General features: G+C 46.5%; 1 protein-coding gene across 4 annotated transcripts; it reads left to right on the top strand.

Moving 5' to 3' along the window:
• Nucleotides 1-271: 271 nt before the first annotated feature.
• On the top strand, nucleotides 272-14214 carry SLC25A38 (solute carrier family 25 member 38). Of its 4 annotated transcripts, none has more exons than XM_055282366.2 (8): nucleotides 317-776; nucleotides 6321-6348; nucleotides 6454-6575; nucleotides 7380-7464; nucleotides 8398-8577; nucleotides 8810-8978; nucleotides 11372-11538; nucleotides 13386-14214. In XM_055282366.2, exons 1-8 carry the CDS (start codon nucleotides 748-750, stop codon nucleotides 13506-13508), a joined length of 903 nt encoding a protein of 300 aa, XP_055138341.1. In that variant the 5' UTR covers nucleotides 317-747; the 3' UTR covers nucleotides 13509-14214. The 4 variants fall into 4 exon arrangements, with proteins under 4 accessions (XP_055138331.1, XP_055138341.1, XP_055138352.1 ...); XM_063611816.1 differs by lacking the exon at nucleotides 317-776 and adding an exon at nucleotides 5323-5411 and having other exon boundaries at nucleotides 5682-6348; XM_055282356.2 differs by lacking the exon at nucleotides 6321-6348 and having other exon boundaries at nucleotides 272-776.
• The last annotated feature ends 279 nt before the right edge of the window (nucleotides 14215-14493 follow it).

The following is a 14493-nucleotide window of genomic DNA, read 5'->3' as shown; positions in this document are numbered from 1 at the left end:
AACTTTCAGCATTTAAGAGGAAATATGGTCCTGAAAAAAAAAAAAACAAAAAAAAGCCTGTTTAAGGAGAAAGCATTCCACACTGCTTGTTTTTAATATAATTAAAATTAATGTATCAATTAATAAATCAATAGCCCCCGTTGGCTAGTGGATGCCTTACTGGGCAGACCAGGTCTGGACTGTAAATACGTTTAGACGTTCCACGCAAAAGCAAAGTTCCCCGCAGACGCCCCATTAAGTTCTGGGTGCAGGGAAGCGCGGATCCTGCAGTTCTGGGCGCTTTCACCAGGTGGCACTCAGAACACCCTCACGTGACGAGCGTCCCACCCGGAAGCGAAATCTCCCCTTCTACAGAGTTCCTCCGGCGCTTCCTCCACCCCCGGATACACAGAATCTCATCTCCTCCGGTGCTGAAGCCTGCAGCAGGGCAGGATGGGCGGGAGAGTAGAGCCGCGGAGTCTGCGGCGCGGGTGAAGAGCGGCGCGTAATTCCCGCGGCGGGACTGTTCCGCGCCCGCAGCCCCTGGACTAGCAGGATCCGAATCCCGGCGGCTGCGTGCTTACAGGCGCAGACGTCAGAGAGCCCGCGGCTTAAACCGCGTCGCCTGGCTAGCGCCATCCCCTAGCCTTCTTCAAGGCCTCCAGGGCTGGGCCCAAGCGCCCGTCGACGGCACCCTGGGCCCAGAGCACTCGCGGGCCTCATCTCCAATGATTCAGAACTCACGTCCGTCGCTGCTGCAACCCCAAGATGTCGGAGACACAGTGGAAACGCTTATGGTGAGGGCACTGCGGGGAAGGAAGGGCAGGGGTCCGAACCGCGGGCTCGGGCCGGAGAATTCGGGGCGTTGCTAAGGCTCGGCGACCCTTTCCGCATCCCAAGGTGCGCTCAGGGTTTAGGATGCGGCGGGAGAGGAGTTTGACTAAGGGAATTGAGAAGGGGGCGGAGAGTGAGGAGAGGCCAGGAGCTGCAGGCCAGCCCTGGGGGCAGGCGCAGTAGGGCCGATGTCCCGGTAGAGGGAGGAATTGCCGGGGCCTGGACTGGGCGCGTGCCGGGGAGTGTGCCCGCGCGGCCCCCACAAGGTGCGAGTAGGCTGCTAGGAGTGGCAGAGGTGGGAGGGCACCCGGGCAGATTTGGGATGGTCACAAGGCCTGGTAATAGCGCTGAGGCTGAGAAGCCGTTGATGCCGCAGCGAGCTGGCCCGGTAGCGCTGTGCGCCCGCGGGCGGCGGTGCTAATACCTGCGGGCCAGGCGTGGCGGCACCTTTCCGGCCCGTTGGGACGGCGCGTGTTCCCCCGGCGACGCCACGCCTCCTCCGGCGTTCGATTGGTCGTCGTGGCCGGGCCGCTATTGGTGGGGGCGGAGGCGGGGCTGGTGGAGTGGTTGCCTGGTGGGTGGAGTTGGGGTGCAGCCGGTCCTTAGACGCTAAAGGCCTGAGGCCACGGCAGCATACGCAGCTCTCCCTCTGAGGTCTTGCGCCTGAGGTAGGGGCGGCTTTTTTTTTAATCCTTAAAGGCGGAGACGGCGGCGGTGGCGACTTTACGTTGGCGTCTTTGAAAACCTGCTTACCTTTTTCAGGGCTCTCCAGCCCTCGCCTCCAGATGTGAACTGGACTTAGGATACTTTTTTCAGGGCAGTAGGAGTTGCTTGTGGATCCAGTTTGCATTCTTATGTGCTACTTATTTCCTTTGTGTGCGTATTATTGTTTATGCTCTCTTCTTTCTCCCCTTAAAAAGAAACTACTTCCTTATTTACCTTGAATATTTTTGAGCTTTCTTTTCTTTTTTTCTTTTTTTTTTTTTGAGATGGAATCTCGCCCTGTCGCCGACGCTGGAGTGCAGTGGCGCGATCTCGGCTCAGCTGCAACCTCTGACTCCTGGGTTCAAGCTCCCAAGTTGCTGGGATTACAGGCGTGCGCCACCACGCCCGGCTAGTTTGTATTTTTAGTAGAGGGGGGTTTCACCATGTTGGCCAGGCTGGTCTTGAACTCCTGACCTCAAGTGATCCGCCTGCCTCGGCCTCCCAAAGTGCTAGGATTACAAGTGTGAGTCACCGCGCTTGGCCTTGAGCTACTTTTTAAAAATTAAGTTCACTCGCAAAGGATGTGTGCCATTCACCATTGACAAAAATCTTAAGACCATTCAGTATTACCTGTTGGGATGGTTTTTGTTGTTGTTGTCTTGTTTTTGCTTATTAGAAGTTGATCTATACTGCTAGTATAAATAACAGCTGCCCTGTGCTAATGGACTTGGAAAAGTACAAAGCTAAAAAAGTTATTGGCTCAATAACTTCAGCCAATAACATGTCTAATCACTGTGCTGTGAAATAAAAGACGTTAAGAAGATATTAACTGCAATCAAGGGTGGGAAGGTGAAGGACAGCAGCAAATTTGTTTTAAGACAAATTCCACACAGCACCTCTGTGAGCACTGGGGAAGCAGCGCCTAAGATAACTGCCCAGAAACTAACTGCAGGTCATTCCTATAGCCTTGCTGGAGCAAGGGGCCTGGAGAGAGGATGGGGAGATTAACCCATCCTGGGATGAGTCATGCAGGGCCCACCGAGCCCTATCCTGTGGGATTGTGCTCAAAGGGAGAGCATAAGGTTTCCTGTTAGATGGTAAGATTCATTCTGTTGTCACTGCTGAACACCTACTGTGCACCAGGCTCCGAGGTCAGTTCTTGAGATATCACCATGAACAAGACAGGCAGGAGCTGTGACCATTCTGTCTTTGACACGCAGTCATAAGGGAGATGGGGACAGGTGCTGCTGCAGAAGCCGGAAGGAGAGGCACTGAACTTGGACGTGGGGGAGTTAGGGAGCAAGACAGGTGCTAGGGCACAACAACATGTCAGAGTTTTCAGAGGCGAAAGTAAGGTGGAGTCCTCCAGTATGGCTGCAGAGTGTGTTAGTGGGAGGAGGCCAAAACGGTAAGCAGGAGCCCTGTGATACATGAAAGGCCTTGCAACCAGCAGTTTGGACTTTATCCTGAGAGGAATGTGAACCAATTAAAGGGTATTGGTTTGGTTGGGTTTTTTAAAATTACAATTCAATGAGTATTAATGACAAATTTGTGGGATACTCTGTAGCTCCTAATATATTTGTCATTACTTGTATTTTTATTCCATCTTTTTTTTTTTTTTGGTCTTGTTTTTAAGCTAGTAACTTCAAATTTCACAAAACATTATCTTTCATTGAAGGGTTTTATTCCTGAAAGCAGCGTGATCAAATTTGCAGTTTTAAAAGATGACTCAGGCGGGGCATGGTGGCTCACGCCTGTAATGCTAACACTTTGGGAGGCAGAGGTGGGCAGATTGCTTGAGTCCAGCAGTTTGAGACCAGCCTGTGCAACATAGCGAAACCCCATCTCTACAAAAAATTAGCTGGGCATGGTGACACACACCTGTAGTCCCAGCTACTCGTGAGGCTGAGGTGGAAGGATCACCTGAGCCTGAGAGGTCATGGTTGGTAGTGAGCCATGATTGTACCACTACACTCCAGCCTAGGCATCAGAGCAAGACCTTGTCTCTACATAAATAAATAAATAATAAAACAGAAGATGACTCCGGCTGCAGGGTAAAGAGTGGATTAGAGGGGTCATATAGATGACAAATGGATAAAAAAGTGGTGTCCGTCACAAAGGCAAGAGATAACAGGGTTCTCAGCTAGAATGGATTGGTGGATTTGGGAGCTGTTTTGGAGGTAGAGTGAACAAGTGTGGAGAGGCCAAGTCCAAGGATGGTGCTCAGGTTTCTGGCTGGGTGGCTCGAGAAATGGCATGGCATTCACTGGGACAGGGCACCTTGGAGGAGGAGCTGGTTGGAGGTGTGGGAGAAAGATAAGTTCAGGTTTGGAAACGTCATCTGAGGTGGCCATCTGAGTAAGTGGCTGTGTGAGACTGAGCTCCAGCGAGAGGCTGAGAGTGTGGAGGGGAGGGTGGAAATGGAACCCCTGGAAGTGGATGAAGAGCCATGGGAGTATGGTTCATTTAAGGGAGAGGCCAGAGAAGTGGGAGGAAACCCAGGACAGTATTAATCTCTGAAGCCAAAGGAAGAGAGCATTTCAAGGAGGGAGTGGTAGTGAATAGTGGAATGCACTGAGTGGCCTAAGTATCCTGGATTTTCACTTTAGACTGGGTGGTATGGTGAAAAGAGTATGAACTTTAAGTCCTGGCCAGTGGCTTCAACCCCTGTGACATAGGACACATTTGTAACGTCTGTGAGCTCCAGTTAACGGGTTTAAAATACCTAGCTCATAGGATGCTATGAGATTTTGAGGTGGTATCTATAGATGCCTTGTCCAGTGCTACTCTGGGAGCAGAGTGGAGGATGGGTTGGCATAGTTGAGGCTGGAGACTGCCGCAGAGGTCATTAGGATGGATCAGTGGAGGCCAAACTGGGAAGATCGAGGGCTTGTTCAGTGGGACTTGGTCATGTAGCAGCAGGCATGGTGAGTTTTATGTGTCTCTGAGGTTTCCAACCTGGATTCCTGGAGTATCCCAGCGTGGATTGGAGAAGAGGCAAGTGCGTGGAGAACTGTTGACCAAGTTTCCATTTTGGACATGTTGAATTTGAGGTACCTGTGGGCCATTTGAGGGAAGACAAGGAGACATTAGCAGAGTCCGGGGAGAGGCCGGCCTGTGCTGGAGATGTGGGCATTACCAGCATGTGTGTGATGCCTGGATATGGGTGAGGTTACTCTGAAAGGAGATAAGAGGAGCAGTCCTATGTGAAGGGCAGGCCAAGGAAGAGAAGGAGAGAGAAACCAGAAACTGTGAGGAGAGGCACTCAGCCATATGGCATGTACCAGAGAGGCCAAGTAGGATAAGGACAGGGACAGGAACGGGGGTCCTGGGGTGCAGCAGGTGCTTGGTGAGCCCTCAGAGGCTGTGTTAGTGGAGGAGATTTAGCTGGATGGCAAACTGGGGGGGCCTGCGGAGGGACTGGCACAAAGCAAGTGGAGATGGTGTAGTGTCAGGCTGGAAAGATGGATGCTTTGGAGCCTGTTGCCTGGCAGAAGAGGAGATGCCAGTGGGAGCCAGAGACCCAGTGTGTGGAGAAGGGGGGCTCATTAATGCCACAAAGTCTTGGGGAGAGACTAGAAACATAGAACTCATGAGAATATTGGTTGGCAGAAGAGCAGGACACCTCTTGGGGAGAGGGAGTTGATGTAGATACAGACTTGCTGAAATAATGCACACCTTATTTGGTTTTACCTGTTGTCTTATCAGACCACCCTTTGGTACTTCAGAAGTTATTGGATCGTGGTTGTAAACTCCAGTTTTTAATGACCTGACTTAGTTCCCCCCACCCCCTGCCTCCAACAGTCTTATGAGGAATTCCAGTTATAACTGGCTCCTTTGGTGGAATTTGAGATACACTCTCTTCTCGCAGATTACAAATATTTCAGTTCCAGGTAAGTAGTTATGTGATGTGTAATGGAAACTTTATATATATTCATCTTAATGTTTTGGGGCCACAATGTGTCATTTATTTAAAAAATAATAGTGCAAATGCCACTTAATAAGGGAAGAGGTCTTTGGAGATGAATTTGCCAAGCATTTTTGGAGAAGATAGCTATTTATTTATTTATTTATTTATTTTAGGGAAAGGGAAGGAAGGGGAAGGTCACTGGTTGGATTTTAAGTACCTTTTCACAGTCATTTGTGATACTACTGTGTTCTAGGGGTCTGGAGAGAGGATGCTGTCCTGTAATGGTAGCACCAGTGCTGGAAGCTGTGGTTCCTGGAACACGCAGCTCCTGGAACTAAGGGAGGTATATTTAGTCTTTGAAGGAGTTCCACCCTTCCGGGTGGTGTCTGTAGATTAGCTAGTGTGTATGACGATGCATGGGTTGAAGGAGAAGCAGCAAAGCCAGGAGAGGCTACTGGTCTGTAGGACTGTGTGATCTGCTTAGGGCCCAGTGAGATGGGAAGGGGAAAGTTTTAAATGAAGGAAACACTAGGTTCTACAGGAAGTGGCACTTACATTTTACACAGTGGTTGAGCTTAAGGATTCATTTGCTTTGGCTTGGTCCTATAAATACCTATAGGTCTTAGAGCGAAGGGAGCCTGCACATCATCAGTTCAAAGTGAAAGCACTACATTCAATTGACTTTGCTTTTGCAAAGATAGGGAGATGACCAATAACTTTTTGAGTCAGAACAAATAGGGAAGAGTGGTTAGTGGCATGGAAATAGTTTTGCTCCCACTGAGCAATATGTCTATCGGCAATACGAAGACCAGAGATACCTCTTGCAGCATCCAATGTCCTCAATAACATTCCAGTATTTTTAATTTCTGGCTATACTTTTCCCTTCTCCGAGGTATGAAGAAAACATGAGGCACCACCAGGTAAGTGTCTAAGAGACCATTATAAAGGAATTCGCTGGTCAGGTGTAGAGAAAGGTGAGGCTCACACAGGCAGAGCTACTGACACAATATTGTCTTATCCTGCAGTTACATCCGGTGATCAAGGCTTTCCTGTGTGGCTCCATCAGTGGGACCTGCTCTACCCTCCTTTTCCAACCTCTAGATCTCCTTAAAACACGCCTGCAAACCCTCCAGCCCTCAGATCATGGGTAGGCCCTGCATTTTATTGGGGAACTGATTTCAGCAACTTCCCAGACACAGGAACATCTTTACTGTGTTAAGTCAACTTCCATTCTGTTGGATGTTCAGAGAGAAACACAGGTCATGCCCAACTTTCATATGTTCTCTGAATTGTTTTTATATTTGACATTTCTTTTTAATTAAATCGGGTCCATTCCTGAGCAGCTTCCTGGAATCTGCCTCAGTGACATTTACACTTGATTGTGTTAGCTTGTGATGTTATAACTGTATTGCCTGGCATGGGAGTACCAGGGGATTTTCTGGAAATAACATCAGTATTATCTGTTTTTGTTTTTGTTTTATTTGTTTTTTGAGGCAGAGTCTCGTTCTGTTGCCCAGGTTGGAGTGCAGTGGTGTGATCTTGGCTCACTGCAACCTCTGCCTCCCAGGTTCAAGGGATTCTCCTGCCTCAGCCTCCCAAGTAGCTGGGATTGCAGGTGCTCGCCACCATACCTTGCTAATTTTTGTATTTTTGGTAGAGATGGGGTTTCACCATGTTGGCCAGGCTGGTCTCAAACTTCTGGCCTCGAGTGATCTGCCCACCTCAGCCTTCCAAAGTGCTGAGATTACAGGCATGAGCCACTGCACCCAGCCTGTATTATCTGTTTTGTGTGTGCCAACCTATGAACACATAGAGTATCTCCAGGGTGCATTGTAGAGATTAAGTGTCCTAAAAATGAGTCTATAAAGGAAGTCTTTGAGTGGGGAATTGTTTTATGAGGAAGTGATCTAAGTGATTTTTTCCTTCTTGTCTCCATTTTGTCTGATTTCAGGTCTAGACGTGTTGGGATGTTGGCTGTACTCTTGAAGGTGGTTCGCACGGAGAGTCTTTTGGGCCTTTGGAAAGGGATGTCCCCTGTAAGCTACCATCTGGGTCTAGGTTCCCTAGCATCCACTCCTTGATAACCAGCCATTTCTCATCCACCTTACCAGCTCTTAAGGATATGTGAGAGTCAGAAGTGGTGGGAGTACCTATGTGGTCTTATCTCTCATGCTACCACTAACTTCTGTTTGAAGGCTCAAGGATATGTTGCATCTGCACATTATGCTTAGATGTGATTTATTAGTGCAGCATAGTCTCTACAGCAGAGGTACCTAATGTCCCACCTGTCAGAATGCCCTTGCCCGTATCACTTCAGTAAAAGTGGGTTGGTACCTCCACACCAGCATTTCTTTGCTCAAAGGCTTTTTCTGGCCTTAGGGACTCACGTCAAGGAATTAGTGCCCAGCCCAAACCCAAATCAGAATTCCATACACTGATTTCTCTGTTATCCCAGTAATGTACTTCAGAGTAATTTTGTGTTTTGTTTTCAAGAGTATAGGCCAGTTATATAACTCACTGTGGGTTTATTTGCAGTTTCTTTGTGATTAGATTTAGTTCTACATTTTTAGCAAGGAGACCACAGAAGTGATGTTGATTTCCTAACCCACAGCAGTGTGTATTTCCAAACCCACAGAGTCCTCAACCACTGAAAGATGAGAGCTGGTGTTTAAAATCCCATGTCCCTCCCCACTCAGTTGGAGGGATAACTCTGAGGTGTGTTCTACACTGATTCCCAGAGTTCCCCAGTGGGAGTAAGTTGCCCACAGGTGAAACTGGTTTTACAACATCCTTTATTGACTGCCTTCTCTCCTATCTCATGTCCCCCACTTCCCTGTTGGTGTTCCTTCCACACCTTAAACAAAGTACTTGCATGCGAATCATCTTGGGGTCTTTTGGGAAAACCCAGCTAAGACGATACTTAAAGTGTTTGGTCTTTGATTTTCTTTTCTCCCTGACCTTCTCTGCAGTCCATCGTGAGATGTGTCCCTGGCGTTGGAATCTACTTTGGCACTCTCTACTCTTTGAAGCAGTATTTCTTGCGAGGCCATCCCCCAACCGCCCTGGAGTCAATCATGCTGGGGGTGGGCTCTCGCTCTGTTGCAGGGGTCTGTATGTCACCTATCACTGTAATCAAGACGCGCTATGAGGTGAGTTCAACTGCTTTAGGGCCTCAGGATAGTTCAGCTTAGCCACTGGGCTCCTGGGGAGTGACCACCGATGTCAACTCCTGATTTGTAATCTAACATAGAGTCTGATGTGGTCAGCCAAGCCATATGTGAACTAGAGCCCATGGTAATGCCCCATAACCTGCAGTCTGCTTGTTCAGTGCTGAAATGCAGCGCCTCCATGCGAGTCACTCGTTCTGTGCTCTCTTTGCAGAGTGGGAAATATGGCTATGAGAGTATCTACGCTGCCCTGAGGAGCATCTATCACAGTGAGGGGCACCGGGGCCTCTTCAGTGGCCTGACAGCAACTCTCCTTCGAGATGCGCCCTTTTCAGGAATCTACCTGATGTTTTACAACCAGACCAAAAACATAGTGCCTCATGGTAGGGATAAAGGAAGATGTGGGGAAGAGCTATCCTTGAGATATCAGATCCTCACCGTTTTCTCTGGGATATGGGACTATGTGTTTCTCTTAGCAGAGTGTTAGGAACTGAGCCATATCATGATTGTGTTAGGAACTGGGATGCAAAGGTGGATATGACAAACTTGATCCCTGCCCTTTGGAGTTTACATCCTATTGAAGCAAACAGTATTTACACCACTATAATTTGGGGAGTGAGGATAGGGTGGGTGGGAGGCAAATAAAGCATGCTTTGCAGAGTTTTTGCAACAATGCTTCCCAAATTTGATCTTAAGATTGCTGAGTCCCATCCAAGGCCTCTTAGATGAGAAACCTTGGAGTACAACCTAGGAGTCTGTATTTTTCAAGAACGCACTTGATATGATTCTTGTTAAAGTCAGGGAAACGGTAGTAAGTTAGGAGTTTGAAGAAAAATATTTTCATCTCCCTTGCTGTGTTCCCAGTTAACATGGTTTTGAGCCCTCCATTTAGGTGGAGATGGTATCAACTTCAGTCAGTGGGGGAGGCCCACCCCACCCCACCAGTTAGCTCAGGTTGGGCTAGAAATGGACAAAATTGGTAGGCAGTAAACATCGACCCAAGCAGAACAAGGTATTGCTAGAAACACATCCATAGAATGAACCTGCGTGTAATAAAGTGTCTATGGATAATTTGAGCAACAAATTGCAACCAAGGTCCTTTAATTAGGAATGCCAGCATGCTGGCCATCATGACTATGGTGACCAGCTACAGCTGGAGTGCCTTGGGAGCTTTGCTGCTTCTACCCAGGCACCAGAAGGTGTAACCCTGTAGGTCACAGCCTTATTTTGTGATAGAAAATTAAGGCGATAAGAAGCATAGATGGGCAATTTTTAACTTCTCAATCCATCTTTAAAAATTTCTGAGGCCCATCACTTCTCGGCCTTTTGGCTAAGATCAAGTGTAAAAATTTCTGAGGCCTGGCGCGATGGCTCACACCTGTAATCTCAGCACTTTGGGACGCCGAGGTGGGCAGATCTCTTGAGGCCAGGAGTTCGAGACGAGCCTGGCCAACGTGGTGAAACCCGGTCTCTACTAAAAATACAAAAATTAGCTTGGCATGGGTGGCACATGTTTGTAATCCCAGCTGCTTGGGAGGCTGAGGCACGAGAATCGCTTGAGCCTGGGACGTGGAGGTTGTGGTGAGCTGAGATCACGCCACTGCACTCCAGCACTCCAGCCTGGGTGACAAAGCGAGACTCCATCTCAAAAAAAAAAAAAAAAAAAAAAAAAAAATCGATCTGGTATTTGGAAATAAACTTGCAAAAAAGCCACAAGAATAGTACAATGTACATATTTTTTTCCTGCCCTTTGAGGGTAAGTTGGAAACATGATGCTCTTTTAACTTTAAGTACCTCAGTGTCTATTTCCTATGAATAAGGACATCCTGTCATACAAGCATCTTACGAAATTCGGAAGTTTAACCTAGATAATTTTTTCTTTTTTTTTTTGAGACAGAGTCTTGCCCTGTCACTCAGGCTGGAGTGCAGCAATGTGATCTCGGTTCACTGCAATCTCCTCCTCCCTGGTTCAAGTGATTCTTGTGCCTTAGCCTCTGGAGTAGCTGGGATTACAGGTGCATGCCACCGTGCCTGGCTAATTTTGTATTTTTAGTAGAGACAGGTTTGCACCATGTTGCCCAGGCTGGTCTTGAACTCCCGGGCTCAAGTGATCCTCCCGCCTTGGCCTCCCAAAGTGTTGGGATTACAGGCACGTGGCCCAATTCTTTAACCTACAGTCCGTATTCTGATTTCTCTAATTGTCCCAATAATGTACTTGGTAGTAGTCCTATGTTTTATTTTCAAGCGTATAGGCCAGTTATATACCTCATTGTGGGTTTATCTGCAGTTTCTTCATGATTAGATTTTTAGCAAGAGGACCACATAAGTGATGTTGTATCCTCACTGCTTTATATTGGGAGGGTCATGACATCAATTTGACCCATTATGAGTGATAGTAACACTTTATCACTTGGATAAGATACTGACAGGTATCTTCCCTGAAAACTCACCTATTTTTCCCATTGTAATGTCTAAGTATCTTTGTGGGAAGATAACTTTGAATCTGTATGAACATCCTGTTTCTTTTTCCCACGTTTTAAAATCAGTGATTCTTGCCTGAGTCAGTTATTGTGATGGTGGTTTGAAAAAGGTGCTTTTCTAACTCTGTCATTCCATCTACATAAATTTACTAGTTGCACCTTTGAGTTTTGGATTCGTAGCCTCATTTGAATCCAGACCTTTCTTGGTTTGGGGAAGAATTAGTGGGCAACTTGCACTGACCTTTATCTGATTAATGTAAGATCTATAACCACATGTTACCTTTGTTCTATTTCAGACCAGGTGGATGCAACCCTTATTCCTGTTACAAATTTCAGCTGTGGGATATTTGCTGGTATTCTGGCCTCACTGCTAACTCAACCTGCGGATGTTATCAAAACTCATATGCAGCTTTACCCACTGAAGTTTCAATGGATTGGCCAAGCAGTGACACTTATTTTCAAAGTAAGACTGCAAAATAAGTACTGGTTCTTGTGGTGTTTAAGGATCTCTTTCTAGAGCAGTAGTTCTTACCCTTCACTCACATTAAAATTGCCTAGAGAGCTTTTAAAAATCCCCAGGCCCAGGTTAAAATCTAGGCCAACTATATCAGAATGTCTAGTCAGAATTTTTTTTTTAATGTTCCCCAGTGATTTTAATATGTTTTAAGGTTGAGAACCACAAAACTGATATTTCTTTGAGGGGCGGAGACACTTACATTAGGAACACCTGTGATATTTGTTGAACATTGCAGATTGCTGAACTCTACCCCAGACTTACTGAATCAGGAAATTGGGGTGAAATTAGTACTCTAATTGAGGACCTAGGGTAAAGTACTATTTAGTCAGAGGGAAAAAAAACCCACACAAACACATTGTTTTATTCTAGCAGTTTGCTCTAATACACAGGTGTCTAGTCTTTTGGCTTCCCTGGGCCATATTGGAAGAAGAATTGTCTTGGGCCACACATAAAATACACTAACACTAATGATAGCTGATGAGCTAAAGAAAAAATGTCACCAAAAAAATTTCATAATGTTTTAAGAAAGCTTACAAATTTGTTTTGGGCTGCATTCAAAGCTGTCCTGGGCCACATGCAGCCTGCGGGCTGTGGGTTGAACAAGCTTGCTCTAATATAAATGGACAAATCGTATTATTGAAGATAAAAAGTATAGTAGAGGCTGGGTGCGGTGGCTCATGCTGGTAATCCCAACATTTTGGGAGGCTGAAGCGGGAGGATCCCTCGAGCCCGGGAGTTGAAGACCAGCATGGGCAACGTAAGGAGACTCTATTTAAATTTAAAAAAAAAAAAAAAAATTACAATAGATGTATACTATCCGTAAGCCACTGGGTTGGCTCTTTTAGAACATGTATTGTTATCACAAACAGATATTGTTGCTAAAGGTAAATGTGAATTTGTGTTCTTATCTCTATATCTAAAATCATAAAGTTTTAAAATAATATTTTCTTTATGTGAAATTGCAAATCAACCCAGATTATGAGGGAGGAGGAAGGGGCATTTTGTCTTTAATTCATATGAAGACAGGGCCACCAAGAGCATACAGTGAATTACAAAAAGATACTCTCTCCTGATAGACAAATGACAAGAAGGCACCTTTTCCTTCAGCCTGGATCCAGGATCCAGGGCTTGGCAAGCAGGTTTCTGCCTGGATTTCATCTGCTACTTGGGGCTTAGTGCTTCTGTACGGTATACAAACTGCACAAGTACACAGCAACCCTGCATAAAGAGTTTCAGCTAAGAAATTCCCCTAGATAGAGCAGGCCTAAAAAGGTAAGCCCAGCAACTACAAAAAAATAAAAAATAAAAAAAGGCTTTTGGCCAGGCGCGGTAGTTCATGCCTGTAATCCCAGCACTTTGGGAGGTTGAGGTGGGCAGATCACAAGGTCAGGAGTTTGAGACCAGCCTGGCCAATATGGTGAAAACCCCATCTCAACTAAAAATACGAAAATTAGCCAGGTGTGGTGGCGGGCGCCTGTAGTCCCAGCTACTCGGAAGGCCAAGGCAGGAGAATCGCTTGAACCCAGGAGGCCGAGGTTGCAGTGAGCCGAGATCGCACCACTGCACTACAGCCTGGGTAACAGAGCCAGACTCTGTCTCAAAAAAAAAAAAAAAAAAACAAAAAAACTTGTAAGTTCTTTGGTTGTCTCCTTGGACCCATTCTTACTTTGGGCATAAAGTTTAGAAACTAAGTCTTAAACATGGGGTAACAGAGACCCTCACTGTGGTACCAAGTGGATAATTAATTGTATTGCTACTTTGCTTCAGAGTTCTGACATTTATTTTCACCACAGGACTATGGACTACGTGGCTTCTTCCAAGGTGGCATCCCCCGAGCCCTCCGCAGAACTCTAATGGCAGCAATGGCATGGACGGTGTATGAAGAGATGATGGCCAAGATGGGCCTGAAGTCCTGACCAAGAGAGGACTGGGAAAAGGTGAAATCTATTGCCCTGCTTGGTTTCTGCCAAGGGCTGCTGCTGCTTACTATTCTGCAGTAAGATGAAGTCCTACCTGGAAAACCAGGCAGAAATTGTGTTGCCTTTGCCTTCGGTAATCCCTTTAAGGAGAAAATATATGGACCTGATTTGAGCCTTCAGAATCTCCAGAAGAGGAGTCACCAATACATAGAGCACACTGGGGTGTTAGGAGAGAGCTTTGCATACTCTGAGAGTCTACTTGGAAAGGCATTTTCCCAGGAGATCTCTGTCAGGTGGCTGCACTTCAGCCCCACACCTACACCACAGGGTCTCCTTGGGTACGTTCTTGGGCAAGGAATCGCAAAGCCAGAGAAGCTGTAAGCTGCCTGCCGGGCCTGAGGAGCTCCAACCAGGGAAGACTGGATGTAAGGAGAGGAGTCACTGTCACCAGGTCACAGACTGACTAAGGTGATGGTAGGATGAGGAGGAACAAATGCCCTTCTTTAATTGGTTCCCAGTCAACTTCTCAGAGGCTCTGGAGAACGGGACAGTGGCTTTCTAGCCTCTGAATGTTCCAAATGAAATTTTTTGGTCTTGGCCCCTGTACTGTTTTACCTCTAAATTCTGGCATTTTTTTTTCCCTGCAGTTAAAGTGCTTTATTTATTGAACTTTATCATTGAAAGCTGTTTGGAAAACCTAAAAGGTGTTGTCACGCTTCTATTTTCTTTACCTGTGCCTTATAAAAATGGACCGAACCCTTTTCTAAAATAAAATAGTTCTAGGGTGGCTGGTTATTGACCTATGTAGGTCCCTAAAACCTAATTTCTTTTAAAAAAAGCAGCTTTACTGAATGATGCAACCATCACTATAAATCAGTTTAAGAACATTTTTATTCCCCAAACAGATCTCTCATGCCTTTTGTAATTAATCCCCTTTCTCAGCCCCAGGCCGCCACCGATAGGCTTTCTGTCTTCATAAATT

The sequence above is a fragment of the Symphalangus syndactylus genome, chromosome 1 (genome assembly GCF_028878055.3).
Source record: "Symphalangus syndactylus isolate Jambi chromosome 1, NHGRI_mSymSyn1-v2.1_pri, whole genome shotgun sequence".
Taxonomy (NCBI): domain Eukaryota; kingdom Metazoa; phylum Chordata; class Mammalia; order Primates; family Hylobatidae; genus Symphalangus; species Symphalangus syndactylus.
The sequence above is the reverse complement of the archived record's forward strand: the minus strand, read 5'-3'. Positions and strand labels throughout refer to the sequence as shown.